At 36.0% G+C, this 21327-nt stretch overlaps 1 protein-coding gene across 3 annotated transcripts in view; it reads left to right on the top strand.

Annotated features, from left to right (window-relative positions):
* CASK (calcium/calmodulin dependent serine protein kinase) overlaps positions 1-21327 on the top strand; it is a 389387-nt gene that overhangs the window by 334534 nt on the left and 33526 nt on the right. Inside the window, exons 15-20 of one of the 3 annotated variants that reach the window (XM_079909889.1) lie at positions 1701-1779; positions 12099-12184; positions 13469-13537; positions 16383-16451; positions 17850-17885; positions 19534-19730. In XM_079909889.1, the coding sequence (XP_079766015.1) occupies positions 1701-1779; positions 12099-12184; positions 13469-13537; positions 16383-16451; positions 17850-17885; positions 19534-19730 (536 nt within the window). The remainder of the gene's footprint in view (positions 1-1700; positions 1780-12098; positions 12185-13468; positions 13538-16382; positions 16452-17849; positions 17886-19533; positions 19731-21327) is intronic. The other 2 variants (XM_079909891.1, XM_079909890.1) reach the window with 2 other exon arrangements.

Below are 21327 nucleotides of genomic sequence, written 5' to 3'. Positions count from 1 at the left end.
CTCTATTAATATCAAAGTATATTCTCAGACCACAATGGAATTAAATTAGAAATGAATAACAGAAAGATGTCTGGGAAAATCCCCAAGCACTTGAAAACTAAATTATCCAATTCTAAATAACCCATGGATGAAAGAAGAAATCAAAAGGGAAATTTTTAAGTATTTTGAAGTGAATGAAAATGAAACCACAACATACCAGAACTTGTGGGATACTGCTAAAGCAGTACTTAGGGAGAAATGTGTAGCACTAAACACCAATGTTAAAAAGAAGAAATAAAACAATGACCTCAGCTTCTACCTTAAGAAAGTAGAACAAAAAGAGCAAATTAAACCCAAAGTGGGTAAAAGGAAAGAAATAATAAAGATCAAAGTGGAAATCAATGAAATAGAAAATAAAAACAATAGAAAAATCAATAAAACTTTTCCTTTGACAAGATCAGATCAGTCAAGGAAAAATAAGACACTAATTAACTGTATCATTCATAAGAGAAGTGACATTACTACAGATTCTACAGATATAAAAAGAATAATAAGGAAATATGGTAAACAACTTTATGTCAATAAATTCAACAACCTAAATGAAATAGACAAATTCACTGGGAGACAGAAACTACCGAAGCTCACTTAAAAAGGAATAAACTGAATTGCCCTATACTATTTAAAAATTGAATTTAGGTTAAAAAAAAATCCCTCAAAGAAAACTCCAGGCCAAGATGGCTTTAGTGGTAAATTCTACCAAACATGTAATAAACAGTACTAATTTGTATACAAACTCTTCCCAAAACATTGAAAAGGAAGGAATTCTTCCCAACTTACTATTTTTGATGAGAAGGAGAAGGAGGAAGAGGCAGCTAGCATTACCCTGATACCCAAAACATATTTTGCAAGAAAAGAAAACTGCAGACCAGTAACCCTTGTGAGTATAGATGCAAAAATTCTAAACAAATGCATATCTTAGAAAAGGAAAAATACATCATGGCCAAGTGGAGACTAATCCATTAATACAGCTTTATTTATAAGAGACAAAAGCTAGAAGCAATTCAGTGGATGAATGGATAAACAAAATGGTATATCCATACAGTGGAATATTCAGCAAGAACAAAGAATGAACTATTGATACATGCAATGATGTAGTTGAATTTCACGTTGTGAGTGTAAAAAAAGCAACATAAAAGAGTTCATACTGTTTGAGTTCATTTATAGAAAGTGAAAACTAATCTATAGCCAGTGAAAACATATCAATGGTTGCTTAGGGATGTTGAGGTGGGGGAGCAGGGCATGGAGGGGTGTAAGTAGATTACCAGTGGGCATGAGAAAACTTTTGGGAGTGATGGATATATTCATTATCCTGATTGTGGTGATGGTTTCACACATGTATACATATATCAAACTTGTCAAATTGTACACTTCACATAAGCATATGTCAATTATACATCGATAAAAAAGTTTTAAATTATTAGCAACATGGAAAATAATTATAGGATTAAAAAGCATTATACAAAATGTATGTGTACTATTATTACACTAATCAGAATATCAAAATTAATATTTCTGTCGTGGCATAATAGAGTTTTCTCCTTCATTTTCCGTATTTTCTTTAATGTTTTCCTAACTTTTGTAATTAAGGTTATCTACAGCAAAATCACAAATATAAAAAGTGCCCTCTTATAGTAATTCTGTTTTTCCTTAACTTTTTACAGGGAATCACTTTAAAAATGAATGAGCTAAATCACTGTATTGTTGCAAGAATCATGCATGGGGGCATGATTCATAGGCAAGGTAAGTTCCATATATAATTCTTTCTTTCCTTCCTTAATTTTTTTCCTGTAGCCTAGTGTTTTATGATCCATATAAATGATCAGTTTCATTTATGTTTTATATAAATGATTTATTTAAGTTATCTGTCTTTGGTTTTAATCACTGTTGGCCTCCATTCACTTTTATTCATCTCCACATGCTCCAATCTGTAGATACTCAAGGGAGGGTATATTATAGTTTTGTTGCAGGAGCGTCTCTGAGTCACTCTTTAGATCCTGACTTATTAGAGGCCATTGGAGATAAAGTATTATCATATCAGGCCTCAGGATATGTGGAAGACATCTGTACTGGGATACAAGATAGATAGATAGATATTTGCAAAGTTAAATGACAGTTGAAGAATTGCTCTCTCATTCATTCAGGAATGAGATATACTATTTATAAATTAGGAAATTAGAATTTGATAAATAACAATATAAAATTTAAATGGTAAAATAAGAGATATCAAATCTGTGATTAACTTCTTAATACCTGCTACAATAAGTGCAGTCATTCTGAGAAGGGACCAAAGTAGACAAAGAATGATTTTTTTGAGAAAGTGGAACTATTGTTAACCCTCAGGTGGATGGGATTTAGACATGTAGGTTTAGGCTCCTCTTTGAAAGGACTGAGTTATATGCATTAGTATTTAGAGCCTGATCCAAAAATGATTCTCCCGTCCAAAAATTAGACTTCCTTTCTTTGAGATCGTGTTATTTTTGTACTTAACACCTCTTTCCTTAACCCTGGAGAGCAAGAGGTAACACCATAAGCCTTTTAGTGCCTTCTTGTCCTCTTTAGAGATGACTGCTCTGTCTGGCATTACTGCTGCCTTCAGAGGAATCTGTAGGTTTCATGAGTGGATAGCACTCACACAGGAGAACGTTTGGTTTTAAATTCCTGTATGAATTTTTTGTTTATTATTTTTAATAACTTGCTATAAATTCAGTAAAGTCACAACACCATTATTTCTTTAATCTCTTTTTCTTATATTACCGTACTGGCAAAAACTTGCTGTCTTTAATAGAAGTGGTATAGTGAACATCCTTGTCCTATTCTTGTTTTTAAAAGGTAGCTTTCCAATGTTTCCCCATGAAGAAGAATATTTACTATAGATTTTTAGTAGATACCTTTTATTAGGGCTGAAGAAGTTTTCTTATATTTAGTTGCTGGACATTTTAATTATGATTGGGTTTTGAATTTTATCAAATGCTTCTTCTGCATCTGCTGAGATGATTTATTTTCTTTTTACCTATTAATGTGGTGAATGACTTTTAAAGACATCCTAATGATAACCACCCCCCTTCTGGCATTTTTCAGATAAACCCAACTTAGTCATTGTGTATTATCTTTTGGTATGTACTGCTTGATTCTATGTGCTATTATTTTGTTTAAGATTTTTGTGGTTGCAATTAGGAATGAGACTGGCCTGTAGTTAATTTTCCTTCCTGTGTCTCTCTGTCTGATGTTAGTTTCAAAGTTACATTGGCCTCATAAAATGACTTGGAGAACCTCTCTTCATGAGTTCTCTGAATATTGTATAATACTGGAATGATTTGTAGCCTGTAAGTTTAGTAGAACTTGCCTATAAAACTGTCAGGGGCTGATGTTTTGTGTTTGGTTTCTTTCAAGGAAGATTTTTTTTTTTTTTACCACTGTTTCAATTTCTTTAACATTCGTAAGGCTATTCAGCCTTTCTATATCTTGAGTGAGTTCTGGTAAATTACATTTTTCTGAAAAAATCTTAAGTTTTTAAAATTATTCTAGTAAGCTTCTTCTTAGTGTCCACTTACCTTTTTATTTTCTGCTGTCTCTGTAATTATGTACCCTTTATTCCTAATATTTATTTGTGCCTTGTCTTTTTTCTCTTGATCAACTTACCAGAGGTTTGTTCAAAAACCCACTTTGGGTTCTGTTAATTCTCTCCATTGTATATTTATTTTCTATTTTATTGTTTTATGACCTAATTTTTATTTTCTCCTTCCTTCTACTTTCTATTGGTTTTATCTAACTTTTAAAATTCAACACTTAGTTCATTTATTCCAGTCTTTCTTCATCTCCAATATATGCTTTTAAGGTTAAACTCTACCTCTCTAAGTACTGTTTTATCAGTATCCCACCAGTTATGATATGAAGCATTTTTATTGTGATTCAATTCTAAGTATTTTTGAATTTCTAGTGTTATATTTTTCATTGACCCACAAGTTATTTAGAAATGTTTTTATGTACCACATTTAAGAGGATTTCCTGTATATCTTTTTATGTTTTACTTCTAACTTAATTGCATTGGGCTCAGAGAATGTGGTCTGTATGACACCATTTCTTTGAGGTTTGTTGAGACTTGCTTTATGGCATAGCACTTTAATCATTTTTGTAAATGGTCCATGTGTACGTAAGAAGACTGTTTATTCTTTAATTGTTGCATGCAGAATTCTCTATATGATTGCTTGAGGTTATTTTTTTTGTTCAAATATTCTATATATTGACTAATTTCTTGTCTGTTTGACCTATCAGTAATTGTCGAAATATTCCAATTATCATGGTAGAGTTTTTCTATTTCTACTTATAGATCTCTCACTTTGGGTTTTATGTATTCAAAGCTGTTTTATTAGGAGCATAGAAGTGCCTGGTAACCATGTCTATCCTTAATATACTTTCTACTTAAAACCTATTTTATATTAATATAGTTATTCCAACTTTAGTATTTCCTAGCATGTCTTCTTCCGTCATTTCTAACCATTCTGTGCCTGTATGCTGTAGAGTGTGTCTTACAAACATTTCCAAATTTGGGTTTTTCATTTTGTAATGCACTCTGATGATTGCTATCTTTTAATGGGCAAGGTTAGTCCATTAATATTTATTTTGATGATTTCTATCATCTTGCTTTTTTAAATATTTATTCCATATTTTAATTGATATTTTTCCTTCATTTTTGTTCCATCCCCCCACCCCCAGGTAAATTAGAATTTCAGCACTCTATTTCTAATTTTTAGGTGGTTACCTTGAAATTTTGTCATGCATATTTAACTTGACATATACTAAAGTGAAACAGTATGTTAATCCCACTCCCAAAGAATACAAAGACATTGGAACATCAAGTTAGATCCCAGTCTTGACTTGCATATTATTCTTGCCCAGCACTTTCATTCTGTCCTGTTTTAAATCCACAAATTTGAAATTATTCTTAAAATACATGACCATTTTTGTTTCGATTTACATAAATGTTTACAATTTTATTTGCTCATCATTCCTTTTTGCATTGCAGACCATCCTTTGGGGAGCGTTTTTCTTTCTTCCTAAACTACATCCTTTAAAGTTCCTTTAGTGATAGTCTCTTGTTGGTAAACTACCTCAGGTGGTGTTTGTCTGTAAATATTTCATTTTAGCCTCAATCTTTTTTTTTGAACATCTTTCTAGGAGTATAATTGCTTTACAATGTTGTGTTAGTTTGTGCTGTATAACAAAGTGAATCAGCTATATGTATACATATATCCCAATATCCCCTCCCTCTTGCATCTCCCTTCCACGTTCCCTATCCCACCCCTCTAGTTGGTCACAAAGCAACAAGCTGATCTCCCCGTGCAGTGTGACGCAGCTGCTTCCCACTAGCTATTTCACATTTGGTACTGTATATATGTCAATGCTACTCTCTCACTTCATACCAGCTTACCCTTCCTCCTCCCCGTGTCCTCAAGTCCATTCTCTACGTCTGCGTCTTTATTCCTGTCCTGCCCCTAGGTTCTTCAGAACCTTTTTTTTTTTTTCTTAGATTCCATATATATGTGTTAGCCTACGGTATTCGTTTTTCTCTTTCTGACTTACTTCACTTGGTATGACAGACTCTATGTCCACCTACTTCATTACAAATAACTCAATTTCGTTTCTTTTTATGGCTGAGTAATATTCCATTTTATATATGTGCCACACCTTCTATATCCATTCATCCGTCAGTGGACACTTAGGTTGCTTCCATGTCCTGGCTATTGTAAATACAGCTGCAATGAGCATTGTGGTACATGACTCTTTGAATTATGGTTTTCTCGGGGTGTATGCTCAGTAGTGAGATTGCTGGGTCATATGGTAGTTCTATTTGTAGTTTTCTAAGGAACCACCATGCTGTTCTCCATAGTGGCTGTATCAATTTATATTTCCACCAACAGTGCAACAGGGTTCCCTTTTCACCACACCCTCACCAGCATTTATTGTTTGTAGATATTTTGATGATGGCCATTCTGACTGGTGTGAGATGATATCTCATTGTAGTTTTGATTTGCATTTCTCTCATGATTAGTGATGTTGAGCAACCTTTCATGTGTTTGTTGGCAATCTGTATATCTTCTTTGGAGAAATGTCTGTTTAGGTCTTCTGCCCATTTGGGATTGGGTTGTTTGTTTTTTTGATATTGAGCTGCATGTGCTGCCTGTAAATTTTGGAGATTAATCCTTTGTCAGTTGCTTCATTTGCAAATATTTTCTCCCATTCTGAGGGTTGTCTTTTGGTCTTGTTTATGGTTTCCTTTGCTGTGCAAAAGCTTTGAAGTTTCATTAGGTCCCATTTGTTTATTTTTGTTTTTATTTCCATTTCTCTATGATATGGGTCAAAAAGGATATTGCTGTGTTTTACGTCATTGAGTGTTCTTCCTATGTTTTCCTTTAAGAGTTTTATAATCTCTGGCTTTACATTTAGGTCTTTAATCCATTTTGAGTTTATTTTTGTGTATGATGTTAGGAAGTGTTCTAATTTCATTCTTTTTCATGTAGCTGTCCGGTTTTCCCAGCATCACTTATTGAAGAGGCTGTCGTTTCTCCATTGTATATTCTTGCCTCCTTTATCAAAGATAAGGTGACCATATGTGTGTGGGTTTATCTCTGGGCTTTCTATCCTGTTCCATTGATCTGTATTTCTGTTTTAATGCCAGTACCATACTGTCTTGATTACTGTAGCTTTGTAGTATAGTCTGAAGTCAGGGAGACTGATTCCTCCAGCTCCATTTTTCTTTATCAAGATTGCTTTGGCTGTCTGGGGTCTTTTGTGTTTCCATACAAATTGTGAAATTTTTTGTTCTAGTTATGTGAAAAATGCTATTGGTAGTTTGATAGGGATGCATTGAATCTGTAGATTGCTTTCGGTAGTATAGTCATCTTCACAATGTTGATTCTTCCAATCCAGGAACATGGTATATCTCTCCATCTGTTTGTATCATCTTTAATTTCTTTCATCAGTGTATTATAGTTTTCTGCATACAGGTCTTTTGTCTCCCTAGGTAGGTTTATTCCTAGGTATATTTTATTCTTTTTGTTGCCGTGGTTAATGGGAGTGTTTCCTTAATTTCTCTTTCAGATTTTTCATCATTAGTGTATAGGAATGCAAGAGATTTCTGTGCATCAATTTTGTATCCTGCAACTTTACCAAATTCATTGATTAGTTCTAGTAGTTTTCTGGTAGCATCTTTAGGATTCTCTATGTATAGTATCACGTCATCTGCAAACAGTGACAGCTTTACTTCTTTTCCTATTTGGATTCCTTTTATTTCTTTTTCTTCTCTGATTGCTGTGGCTAAAACGTCCGAAACTATGTTGAATAATAGTGGAGAGAGTGGGCATCCTTATCTTGTTCCTAATTTTAGAGGAAATGGTTTCAGTTTTTCACCATTGAGAATGATGTTGACTGTGGGTTTGTCATATATGACCTTTATTATGTTGAAGTAAGTTCCCTCTATGCCTACTTTTTGGAGAGTTTTTATCATAAATGGGTGTTGAATTTTGTCAGAAGCTTTTTCTGAATCTATTGAGCTTATCATATGGTTTTTCTCCTTCAATTTGTTAATATGGTATATCACATTGATTGATTTGCATATATTGAAGAATCCCTGCATTCCTGGGATAAACCCCACTTGATCATGGTGTATGATCCTTTTAATGTGCTGTTGGATTCTGTTTGCTAGTATTTTGTTGAGGATTTTTGCATCTCTGTTCATCAGTGATATTGGTCTGTAGTTTTCTTTTTTTGTGACATCTTTGTCTGGTTTTGATATCAGGGTGATGGTGGCCTCGTAGAATGAGTTTGGGAGTGTTCCTCCCTCTGCTATATTTTGGAAGAGTTTGAGAAGGATAGATGTTAGCTCTTCTCCGAATGTTTGATAGAATTCACCCGTGAAGCCATCTGGTCCTGGGCTTTTGTTTGTTGGAAGATTTTTAATCACAGTCTCAATTTCACTGCTTGTGATTCGTCTGTTTATATTTTCTATTTCTTCCTGGTTCAGTCTCGGAAAGTTGTGCTTTTCTAAGAATTTGTCCATTTCTTCCAGGTTGTCCGTTTTATTGGCATATAGTTCCTTGTAGTAATCCCTCATGATTCTTTGTCTTTTTGGAGTGTCAGTTGTTACTTCTCCTTTTTTAATTTCTAATACTGTTGATTTGAGTCTTCTCCCTTTTTTTCTTGATGAGTCTGTCTAGTGGTTTATCAATCTTGTTTATCTTCTCAAAGAACCAGCTTTTAGTTTTATTGATCTTTGCTGTTGTTTCCTTCATTTCTTTTTCTTTTGTTTCTGATCTGATCTTTATGATTTCTTTCCTTCTTCTATCTTTGGGGGGGTTTTGGTTCTTCTTTTTCTAATTGCTTTAGGTGTAAAGTTAGGTTGTTTATTTCAGATGTTTCTTGTTTCTTGAGGTAGGATTGTATTGCTATAAACTTCCCTCTTAGAACTGCTTTTGCTGTATCCTGTAGGTTTTGGGTCGTCATGTTTTCATTGTCATTTGTTTCTAGGTATTTTTTGACTTCCTCTTTGATTTCTTCAGTGATCTCTTGGTTATTTAGTAGCATATTGTTTAGCCTCCATGTGTTTGTATTTTTTACAGTTTTTTTCCTGTAATTGATATCTAGTCTCATAGCGTTGTGGTCGGAAAAGATACTTGACACCATTTCAGTTTTCTTAAATTTACCAAGGCTTGATTTGTGACCCAAGATATGATCTATACTGGAGAATGTTCCATGAGCACTTGAGAAGAAAGTGTATTCTTTTGTTTTTGGATGGAATGTCCTATAAATATCAATTAAGCCCATCTTGTTTAATGTTGCATTTAAAGCTTGTGTTTCCTTATTTATTTTCATTTTGGATGATCTGTCCACTGGTGAAAGTGGGGTGTTAAAGTCCCCTACTATTATTGTGTTACTGTCAATTTCCCCTTTTATGTCAGCTTCAATCTTGATTACTTTTGCTGAGAGCACAGTTTTAAATTAATGGTTACCATTCTCTTTTCTTTTGGCATCTGTTGTTTGATATTGAGAAGTCTGGTGTCACTATAATTGCCCTTGCTTTGTAGGTGATCTCTGCTTCCTCCCTGGACTTTTTAAGGTCTTTGTCTTTGATGTTCTGTAGTTTTACTACCTCCCAGCATGGATTTCTTTTTATTTATCCTACTTGGGATACATTATTCTTTCTGGAGCTGTGTAATCATGTTTTCATCAGTTCAAGAAAACTTGCAACCATGTTTCTTCAAATGTTGCCTCTTCTCCATTCTCTCTATTCTCTCCTTCTGAACTCTAGGTAGATGTATGTTAGATATTCCCTCCATATCTCTTAATATCTTTTTCATATTTTCTTTATTTCTTGTTTCCTATTTTATCTCCTTACTTCTCTGAACTGCATTCTAGACAATTTATTTGGTTATGTCTTCCAGTTCACTGAAACTCTCTTAAGCCATATCTGAACTCCTGTTCAGCTCATCCGTTCATTGGTTTATGCTACCAATTATATTTTTCCTTTCTAGAGGTACTAGTTACTTGTTCTTCTTTTTATTTTCAGATCTGTCTGTTCACACCTGATAATCTCTTGTTGCATGTTCATCCTTGTAAATAGGTTCCTTTCTTTCCCCTAATATTTAACATATAGCTATTTTACACAGGCATACCTTGGAGATATTACAGGTTTGGTTTCAGACCACCACAATAAAGTGAGTCACCTGAATTTTTTTGTTTCCCAGTGCATATAAAAGTTATGTTTGCACTATGCTTTCATCTGTTAAGCGTGCAATAGCATTATGTCTAAAAAATATACATACTTTAATTAAAAATTACTTTATTGCTAAAAAGTGCTAACCATCATCTAAGCCTTCAGCAAAACGTAATCTTTGCTCCTGGTGGAGGGTACTGTCTAGATGTTGATGGCTGCTGACCGATCAGGGTGGTGGTTGCTGAAGCTTGAGGTGGCTCTGGCAATTTCTTAAAAGAAGACAACAATGAAGTTTGCCTCATTGATTGACTCTTCCTTTCACAAATGATTTCTCTGTAGCATGCAGTGCTGTTTGATAGCATTTTACCCATGGTAAAACTTGTTTCAAAATTGTAGTCAGTTCTCTCAAACCCTGCCACTGCTTTATCAACTAAGTTTATGTAATATTCTAAATCCTTTGTTGTCATTTCAACAATCAGGTAAGTTTGCCATCTTATATGAGCACAGTTCATGACACCCCCAAAACAACTACAATAGTAACAGCAAAGATCACTCATCACAGATCACCATAACAAATATAATAATGATGGAAAAGTTTGAAGTATTGCGAGAATTACCAAAACATGATGCAGAGACATGAAGTGAGCAAACGCTGTTGGAAAAATGGCGCAGATAGACTTGCTCAACACAGGGTTGCCACAAACCTTCAATTTATAAAAAATGCAGAATCTTTGAGGCACAGTAAAGCAAGGCACAAGAAAACAAGGTATTCTTGTATTCTATATCTGACCATACCAATATCTATCCTCCTCGAGGATCTAAATCTGTTTTTTCTCTTTCTGATGACTCGCATAGTAGTTTGCCTTATTGTATGTATGTTTGGTGATCTTTGATTGTAAGCCTATTGCTTGTTCAAATCAATGGAAGTCTTGGGGGCCTAAACTGGAAACGCTTTCCTCCAGGAAGGGTTTGTTCCTTGTTCTACCAGCTGCCATGGAGTACCACTGATCTGGGTCTTGGCTCCCTACAGAATCCTAGGCTCAGCTTCTCTAACTTGCTATTGGCCCAAGGCTCAGAATCCGGCCGTCAGGCATTGCAGCAATGGCATTTACCCCTCCCACTATTTCATTCCGTCCTTACTTTGCCACCACTCTGGATGCAGCTCACAGGGTCCTTTTGTGTGGATGGAAGTGGGAAGTGTTCTTGGGAATTTGCATTCCTTTTGTGAGACCAGTAACACTTCAAGAGGTGTGCCCTAGACGGGATATGTAGTTATAAGAAAGTCTGTGAGTGCCTAATCAACCATATTTGAAACAAAAGTCCCCAAATTTTTATGTTTTATTATGTTAACTTTCAAACATGAGTAGAGAAAACAGTGCAGTCAGTTGAAGTAGAGAAAAGTGGAAAGAATAGTGAAGTGATCGCCCACATACCCATAAGCCAGGTAGAATTATTGTTAATTCATGGCCACACCGGTTCCATCTGTATTTGCCCTACTGCCCACCCCCCTGGATTACTTTGAAGCAAATACCAGGTGCCTTATTTTCTTTATATGCATTTTAGTGCGTACCTCTTAAAGATACAATGAGCTTTTCATGATGGAGTCAGGTCAATAAGTAAACGTGCACAATTCATTAATAAGAAAGCAAAATTTTACATAACACTATTTAAGCATTGGTTCTCGGTCACTTTTTCTAGTTGAAGTATTACAGGACCCTGAAATGCCTACCACGTTATTATTAAAAGTTTGCAGTATGTCTAATATAAACTTGTTGTTACACAGATATTATATCACAATTCTCTGAAAATCAACAGCCTTTGTATCATATTTGGTAGATAATAATGATAATAACAGCAAATACTTAAATGGTACTGACTATGTGCCAAGAACAGTTCTAAGCCCTCTACATGTATTAAACTCTTTTAATCCTCATAACAGTCCTATGAGATAGATACTGTTTTCATCTCCATTTCACAAATGTGAAAACCAAGACATGGAAAGTTTCAGTAAGTTACCCAAGATCTTAAAGCTAGTATAAGTGATGAAGCAGAGGTATGAACCCAGACAGGCTGCATCTAGAAGTTGTAGTTTTAAACCACTATATACACACTGCCTCTCTCAGAAAAATAAGCAGATTTCTACAGCCATCTTTCAAAACTGTGTCTTCCATAAGTTATGTGTATCTGTTTTGGTGAGTTTACCATGTGAGCCTAACTTGTACCTGGTTCTGAAATACTGGCCTTCAGTATTTAGCTTAATTTTTTAAAATTACTTACGTTGCTGCCTTTGGATTTTATTATTATAAAAGTACATACCATTTCATGTTTATAATTTTGTGTAATTTCTTAGGTACACTTCATGTCGGAGATGAAATTCGAGAGATCAATGGCATCAGTGTGGCTAACCAAACAGTGGAACAGCTGCAAAAAATGCTTGTAAGTAAATGAAAGTCTCTTTTTCTAAGATTGACTTTCAGTTCATTAACTTATTTATTAATGCACAAATAAAGGATATTCTTTTATAATCAGAGTATCTCTGGTACCATCATTTGTGTGGACTTGAACTTATACAACATTCATAAAAACTGAGAGCTAGGAAAATGTTCACATGCAGCAGAGCTTAGAAACATTTTGCCCATCTTTAGCAGTGTGGGCTTGAACATTCTCCTTTCAATCCTTTGTCTCCTATTTCTTATTGAACAGATGTTTAAAGAAAACCTTTGCAGTTGTGCATGCTTGTGAACTAGTTTCTCACTGACCTCAACTCTGCTGACATCAGCAGTGTCAGAAGCCTCTTTCCTGTGTAGCTGAGTCATAGCCAGCTGTATTGGATTTCTCTACAGCACAGGGGAAAGGAAAGTCATAGTAGACCAGGCCATTTTTTACCATGCATATTCAAAATCTGTGTTCAAATTAGGCTTTGGATTGGGGCGGGGTAGGGAGTGCAGAGTGACAGGCCCTGGCGAGCAGAGGGAGATGTTTTGGACCTCTTGTCCTGGACCTTCTTCCCACCACAATGTAGCAGCCTGCCATGTTACTTATATCTATTAAAGGTGAAATAAGCACCACAGACTCACTACAGTCAAAACTACTGCCAACATTATGAAATAAAGAGCAGATTTTTTTTTTTTTTTTTGCTGTACGTGGGCCTCTCACTGTTGTGGCCTCTCCCGTTGAGGAGCACAGGCTCCAGACACGCAGGCCCAGCTGCCATGGCTCACGGGCCCAGCCGCTCCGCGGCATGTGGGATCTTCCCGGACCGGGGCACGAACCCATGTCCCCTGCATCAGCAGGCGGACTCTCAACCACTGCGCCACCAGGGAAGCCCTAAAGAGCAGATTTTTATGGAGTACACCATCATAATGTAGCCTATCAAATATAATTCTTATGTAATTACTTGTTCTCTTGTACAGTTCAACTTACATTCACTCTTGAAAGGCATGTCACTTAGAGTTGTATTCGTGTCTATGAAAAGGTAACCATCAGAGGTTATACCTTTGCTGTATGACCAGGACAGTCAGCCTTGACTTTGCAGGGCTTTTCCTAGGAATAACCTCCACTGTTAGTGTGAGCAGTTCCTGCTTTTATAACTAGGTTTCATTGTAGGCCCGTGCACTCTCAGCTGACTTGCATTAAATACGCCCCCACATTTTCAGTGGTTTCTTGCGCGTTTTTGTGTGCAACGTTTGTTAAAAGAGCTCTCCTTTTTTTTTCCTCCAGCGGGAAATGCGGGGGAGTATCACCTTCAAGATCGTGCCAAGTTACCGCACTCAGTCGTCGTCCTGTGAGGTAATAGCTCTAACGAAACACCCCGTCTCCTCTGGGTTCTTAACTAACTGTCTGCTGATGGCTGAATGTTTTGGCTTTCTGGGAAATTGTTTCTGCCTGTGCTGTTGATCACTGCACACCAATTTTACAACAAAGATAACGGAACAGAGTAGGTCCCATCCACCTACTCAGCCCTGCTTCCATGGAGATGTCCTCAGCACTTTAACTTTCTGCAGGCTGGAATCAAAACAAAATACATATAGAGAAGCTCCAAATAATGACAAAGACTTAATAAAGAACAAATAGAGTCTCTGGGGAAAAAAAAGATCATAACTGCAATAATATTTCCAGGAAGTACATTCACTTCCCTTGTTAAGAAATCACATAGATACTTCTTCTTTCCAAGGATCTGAGAAGTGGTCTATTTCTGTTAAGATAGAGTAGTTCAGATAATGGTGACAGGTCTCTAGATGGATGTTAAGTCTATGAGAAATCGATAACTGATGTTATCAGAGGAATATAGGCTTTTGCAACCTTCTGTGAAATTGTTTAAATTGGAATGTTATCTGATTCGTAAACAAGTTTTCTAGAGTAATACAAACCCAAAGTTCCTTTCTTACAATAGGCTTATCCTTTAGAAATTGTAGCTTTCCCAACCTATATTATTCAGTTTGCTATTGGTTAGTAAATGAGATTCAAAAATCTATTCTTTTTATATTTGGAAATATGAGCCGGCCTAAATGGTGTCATCCTTTGGTCATTGCGCATTCAGTTTGAATATTTTTTTCTGAAGCTTGTTCTTTCTTGTGCATCTTCCAAGTATGTGTACATCAATATGAAGTACACATTTCCTCCAGTTAATATTTAAGACTGGCAGACAACTTATTTCATCTAGAAGATTGAATTTGTACTTAGGAGAAATAGATGGAGAAATTATAATGTTTCTTCCAGTCTCTAGTAGTGATGTAAATTTCACAAGAAAAATCAGAGGCTTCATGTTTTTTTGTAAACCTATTGAAGATATGTATAACAATTTGTAGTTCTGTCAAGTATATTTTTAGTGAGCCATGACAATTGGGGTTTCTGTTATATCAGGTCTTGAGCTCCTCTCGGTGGCTTTTTATGGAACTTCAATTAGTACTATATTTCAAGACAAAATATAGAACTACTTCTGCTCCAGGATTTATAGTTTTGAAATTTGTTACCTAGTACACAAACCTTACTGGAAAAGAGAGACTGTCACATGCATTTTTTAATTTTTTTTTTTTGCGGTACGCGGGCCTCTCACTGTTGTGGCCTCTCCCGTTGCGGAGCACAGGCTCCAGATGCGCAGGCTCAGTGGCCATGGCTCACGGGCCCAGCCGCTCGGCGGCATGTGGGATCCTCCTGGCTCGGGGCACGAACCCGTGTCCCCTGCATCGGCAGGCGGACTCCCAACCACTGCGCCACCAGGGAAGCCCCACATGCATTTTTATGTAAAGCATTTTGATAGTCTAAAAATCACAGGTGGTCCTCATACCATTTCTCATCTTGGAAGAAATTTAGTAAATACAATTGATTTTTGTCTTTTTGGCTCACTAACCAGAAAATAGTGTTAGTTATTAAAAATTTTCTCTTGTGTTTTAGAGTGGTTGAACTAGTTTTGGGGTGGGACCAGAATTACACATATAAATGCTATGCTCTCGAGTAAGAAGAGCCCTCTCTTACCTTCTTTACCTCTGAAGAATAGGAAAAAATGTACTCCCCTCCTAGCCCTACCCCCAATCTGTCTGACTCTCCTGTGCTCTGGCAGAATTCAAGCCTGTGGTTGGACTCTTCCCAGTTACAGCAGTACTTCCCAAAGAAAAGCTCTCTGGCCACCTTCATCAGCATCCCCCTGGCCGTTGGTAAAAGAGGGGACCCCTGCCCCACACCCTGGCCCTACTGACATGAGTCTCTGGGGGTGGCGCCTAGACATCATTCTGCTCAGTAACATCTGACAATACTCATCTAAGGGATCCCATTATTTAAAGGCTAACAGGTTCCGGAGGTTTTCTTTAAGTCTTCTAGAAAAAGCAAATGTCTTTTGAGCAGACATGCACATTTCAAAGGTTTCAAAGAACTCTACTAAACCAAAAATTTTTAAATACTTATTTTCATCCCCTCCTTTTTCTAACATTAAAGTTTATTTGGACAATAAGGGAGTGGAGCCTGGAAAGGATTTTGAGCATGTCACATAGTATAGTGGTTGTGGCTGCTGGGATCTTTGCCAGAATCGTTAGAGGCTCAAGATTATTGTTTTAATTAATCCGCTAAAATAATCTAAATGAATAAAGGTTTCTTCTCTGGTGTATATCTTTTACCCTTATTAGTAATATCTATCCTAGAAAGATTCTAAGGTGATTACAACATGAGAAGTCTTTGAGATTCACTTCACTTCAAATTGCATCATTCAGTAATTTTTGATACCAAGGTACCTAAGGATTACTAAATACTTTTCAAACCTAATTTTCAATAAAAATTAGGCAGTTGGGATCTTCAGCACAATAATTTTATAGTAATATTTGTCATTTTACAGTACTTGATAGGATTTTAATATCAAGTCACCCTTCAGAGTCTTATTTAAAGAAAGCAAAGGTTATAGAATGTTAGAGACAGGAAAGAAATGGTTAATGAATGACATGGTCATCACTTACAATATGTGAATCTTCAAACTGTAAAATTTTTTTCCATACTTCTGTGAAATCATGCAAGTAAGTCAGTATGGCACCTTTATAGCTAAAACCTCAAAGGAAATGGTTGTCAGACTGTGGTTGTAACTGTTGATGTGAATATCTCTGTTTCTGTGCTGGTGTTCTGTGTTAATGAACCTTGTGTCTTATTTCAGAGAGATTCCCCCTCCACTTCCAGACAGTCCCCAGCTAATGGTCATAGCAGCACTAACAATTCTGTTTCGGTAAGAACTCTAGCTCCACACAGCAAAGTGTGACAATTTTGTTGGTGCCACCTGCCATGAGTGTTCTAGTTACATGTGTTCAGTGGAAATATTGTCTTCTGCCGATATACAAGGCTACTACAGCTACAATGCAGTTTACTCCTGGAAAATCTTTTTCAACATTTTCTTCTCATTAAAAATGCCTTTCATTAGTTAAATTTGAAGAAATGTAGTTCAAGACTGCTTTGGTCATTCTCAAAATATTTCTCTGTCACCCACCTACTATTTATGACTTTGCTCAAAGTTATGCAAAGGATGTAAATGGAAGTTTCTTGAAATTTCTCAACATTTTTTTTTAATTTGAGAAAGATAAAGAAATGTAAGGATTTTGCAGAGTAGGCATTTGGGTATTCTCGGGCTTTGTAGTTGTCTATTCTGAGTGATATCAGCAACATGTTTTAGTTTCCGCTATCTAAGTTTACGAATTGGTGTGCCCTCTGTTATTGTGGTACGTGCACATACTTTTGTGAACTATAAGCCTTGCCTGGATATAAACAGCAAAAGGAACTGGCTTCAAACTGCACTTAAGCCACGCTATTATCACATCTTTAACACAAAGTACTTTATATTTTGACTTGAACTTGGAATTTTACTTTTTTTTTTTCAGAACTATCCATTTTGGAAAGTAAAAAGAATTGTTTTTAATTTAAACAAATGGGAGCACTTAATACGTGCAGGTGTGCAATATTTGGGGTAACAAAATCTCTAAGTTGCTGATATTGCTGTTAAAAATATTGAGAGTTCTAATAATACAGCAGTATCACTTTTTTCCTATTAACTTGCCCTTTAAAAATATATCAACATTTTTATCAGATAAATTTTTAAATAATTTAGAGATCACCTCAAATGGAATGATATAAGAGAAATTATGGAAGAAAATTTCCTAAGACTTTTATTTGCAGCTTCAAAACAGGCTACCAAAGGAATTCATTTATAACATTTAATAACTTTAAGATGGTGAAAATCCGTACAACCATTGAAGTTTTCGAAATCTAAATGGTTGCAGTGACTAAGTTGAAAAGGGCAACAGCTCTTTTGAGTTTTGGGGGGTTTTTTAAATAGGCTATTTCACTTGCAGTGGCTTTTGTGTTGAAGATGCTGAGTTGTTTCTTAAGAACACATTTTCTCTCTGCTTAAACTTACCTGCTTTCTTCAGCTTGCTGCTAAATGGCCTGGGTTTGATTTTTTTTTTTTTTTTTGATAACTCAACATTTCTGAGAAATGGAATAATGTATATTATCTCTTTACAACTTAAATCTAGCTCATTTTTTAACCATATTGTAACAGAACACACAAATTACCTTGTACTCTTTGAAAAGTAAATGAAAATTTTTCTCCTGGGTTGGCTTTATTCTACAGGACTTGCCATCAACTACCCAACCAAAAGGACGACAGGTGAATAGATACCCTCTATAGAAACTTCTCTAAACTGAGCTGCTAATAGCCAATCCTTTATTAACCCTTTTCATCCCATAATGTCTGCATTTTGGACCATAACATTTGAGCATTGAGAGCTTGTACCATTTCATTTTAACACATTACACATGACTAATTCTCTATAAAGATTTTTTTCCTAACATCTTTGTAGCTGTGATGGTTATTGTAATTTCAACCTGATCATTTTGTGTTGATGGTTGAGAATTCAGCCTTTGGGGATCTTATGGGCCTGCCTCTGGGGTGGAAAAAAATTTTTAAAGGTTACAAAATTCTTAGAATTCTAAGAATAACTACAACGTACATGCCAGTGAACATTTTTAAGCAATAATTATCTGAAGTTTGAAGGCTTTTTCATAATTTGTATCTGCATGTGTATTTCTAAAAGCCACATACAATGAAAAAAAAAAAGAACAGAAAATTCCTGGCTTTACAGCCTAATCAAACATGAAAAGTTAAGTGCTGCCTAACACAAGCAAGTAACTTTCAATTTGCTGGCACTTTGAGTATGAATTTTAGGTGCAAATGCAGAGACTTGTTAATTTTATAGGCTGGATTTCTGAAAAGAAACTTAAACAGAATAATCACACAATAGTTCCAAAGCCTTCAGGTTGGTTTTACAGTGACTTAAACATTAATATTCAAATTTAATTTCAAGAGATAGAATTTTTATGGTACTTTTTGTGAAATGTGCTATTAAAAAATATCAAATTGTGAGTTAAGGTTTGCATAAACTAGCACCTAATAGAACTCACCCATAAGTGATGCAACATTCAATATCTAGCACCTTATTTTAAATCATTTAGAAATCCAGTGATTCATAAAATGGTACCATATAACCCCTTGTATGCTAATCTGTTTCCTTTTATAATATTTACCAGTTATATTCACATATCATAAAACTCAGAGCCTTAAACCATGCATATCTTGAAGCTCTGTGCAGATTTCAAGTGTTACACTGGCAAAGCCAGGATTCAAACTCATTTTTCTTCTCTAAAAAGAGTAAAATACAAAGTCTAAATCCTGTTTAAAAAATAAAACTATTTTTAAATGCTTTAAAAAATTGTTTGAATTACATTTAAGCTTATCAGCAGTGTGTAGACACACTGCCAGTTGTCATGTAAGCATTTTACAGCAAGATACCAACACGGAGTTCTTGCTAGTTTTGTATCATGTACTGCTTTAGGGTTAAAACCTGTCCTGAATGCTTGTGGTCATGGTTTAAAGGCTGCCATGTGATCATGACAACTTATGCATAATAGCAACTAAATATATTCAGATTTTAAAATGGTAAGCATACTTCTCTATAATTTTAAGCCTATCCTATTATAGTAAAAGCAGAAATTAAGTCTATTTTTACTAAGGAAGTATCTTAAGTGTTCCCTCCAAATAAAAAGAGCAAAGACTTGAACCTGTACACACCAAAAGTAGTACATTGTTTCTAGTGGTAGCTGTTTTTTGTGTTGTATTTCCATGCATCATATTTGCTTTCACCATCTAATGTCCTGTTTGTATTGTAGTAAGTGTTGGTATGTGGTTATTAAGTTAGAGCTGACTGTTTTCTTTCACATCACCATGGCATTTTTTCTTACAAACTCCTGTTTTATAGATCTATGTAAGAGCACAATTTGAATATGATCCAGCCAAGGATGACCTCATCCCCTGCAAAGAAGCTGGCATTCGATTCAGAGTTGGTGACATTATCCAGATTATCAGTAAGGATGATCACAACTGGTGGCAGGGTAAACTGGAAAACTCCAAAAATGGAACTGCGGGTCTCATTCCTTCTCCAGAACTTCAGGAATGGTACGTTTTTGTTGTTTTCTTTTAGTTTCCAATAAAAATGAAGCCTGGCCATCCATTTTTCAACTTTATATTTTATTCTTTTATAGGGTAAAACCTGTTTAATATATTCCTTGCTCTATTAGCCAAACACAGTTCAAATTAGTCATCCAAGAATTCTAAATTGTCAGCACCAAGTAAGCTCCTGCTTAGAGAGTCAGGTCTTTGTTTCACACATGAGGAGAGGAAGGTCTGTAGAGAGGCTGAGCGACTAGCCTCAGGTCATGGTCACATCGTGGTCTCTTAGCAGAGCCCTCTATTCCTATATGCTGTTTCCATCCTTTTAGAATTGCATTTTTTTAAATGTACCCACTCCTTGCCCCTCCACATGCTCTCACCACCCCCATTCCACTCCACCACCAGCGAAAAACTCAAATGCCAGGATTCACGGTCATTCCAGGTATTTAAAGAAGATGTTTCACTATTAGAAGGGTAAGACAGTCAGAAGCTTCATTCTTTACCTTTCCAGGTCTTTTTTTTAAAATAAATTTATCCATTTATTTATTTTTGGCTGCGTTGGGTCTTCGTTGCTGCGTGCAGGCTTTCTCTAGTTGGCAGCGAGCGGGGGCAGCTCTTCGTTGCAGTGCGCGGGCTTCTCATTGCTGTGGCTTCTCTTGTTGCAGAGCACGGGCTCTAGGTGTGCGGGCTTCAGTAGTTGTGGCACATGGGCTCAGTAGTAGTGGCTCGCGGGCTCTAGAGCACAGGCTCAGTAGTTGTGGCGCACGGGCCCAGTTGCTCCGAGTCATGTGGGATCTTCCCGGACCAGGGTTCGAACCCATGTCCCCTGCATTGGCAGGCGGATTCATAACCACTGCACCACCGGGGAAGTCTCCCTTGCCAGGTCTTTAAAAATGTGTGTCTGTTAGACAGTTTAGGCTTTGAACGCAGGTTAAAGTCAAACAGTTTTTAGACATGTTTTTAACTGAGAGGAGTCACGGATTACTGTGTATTTTGGTAAAATCTATTTCTGTTACTAATGTTACAATTTGCTGTTTTTTGAAAAATGTCAGTAGTTTTACCTTTGTCAGTACTTTGGCAATATGTATCAGAAACCTAGTGCGAAAAAGATAACTTCATGTCCAAAATACTTCCAAAATACTTGAACCTAGCTGAAAGAACCTAGCTGAAAAGAGACCAAAGGCATAGAGTTCATAGACACATACAACTTTTCATCCTTTTTTTTTCACTAATTAAAGGGATTTCTCAGCTAATCTCTTTTGCTTGATCAGTTCTTTCAGCTATACTCTTAAATTTAGAATGTCAGAGCTGGTAAGAACTTCAGATGCCATCATTTTACACAAGGAAACATAGGCCTAGTTAGAGGAAGTAGCAGCCTTCCATCTGATGCTGTCTTTCAAGTCTCATCTTCAGAAAACAGTTTAAGCATTAGTGAGAGGAAAGTGATTTCTAAGTCATTTTGATGGTGATGTTACTATGTTATCACTGATATTTATGTTTTACAAAATGTGTTCTTGAATGTTGCCATATATTAATGAGCATTTGTTGAAAGTAATTATGTAGAATCCAGACCTCTTCTCCCTAGTCAGCTCATTTGTATAAA

This window comes from Stenella coeruleoalba (genome assembly GCF_951394435.1).
Source record: "Stenella coeruleoalba genome assembly, chromosome: X".
Taxonomy (NCBI): Eukaryota; Metazoa; Chordata; class Mammalia; order Artiodactyla; family Delphinidae; genus Stenella; species Stenella coeruleoalba.
Note: the sequence above shows the minus strand (reverse complement) of the source record. Positions and strands in the feature narration are given on the sequence as shown.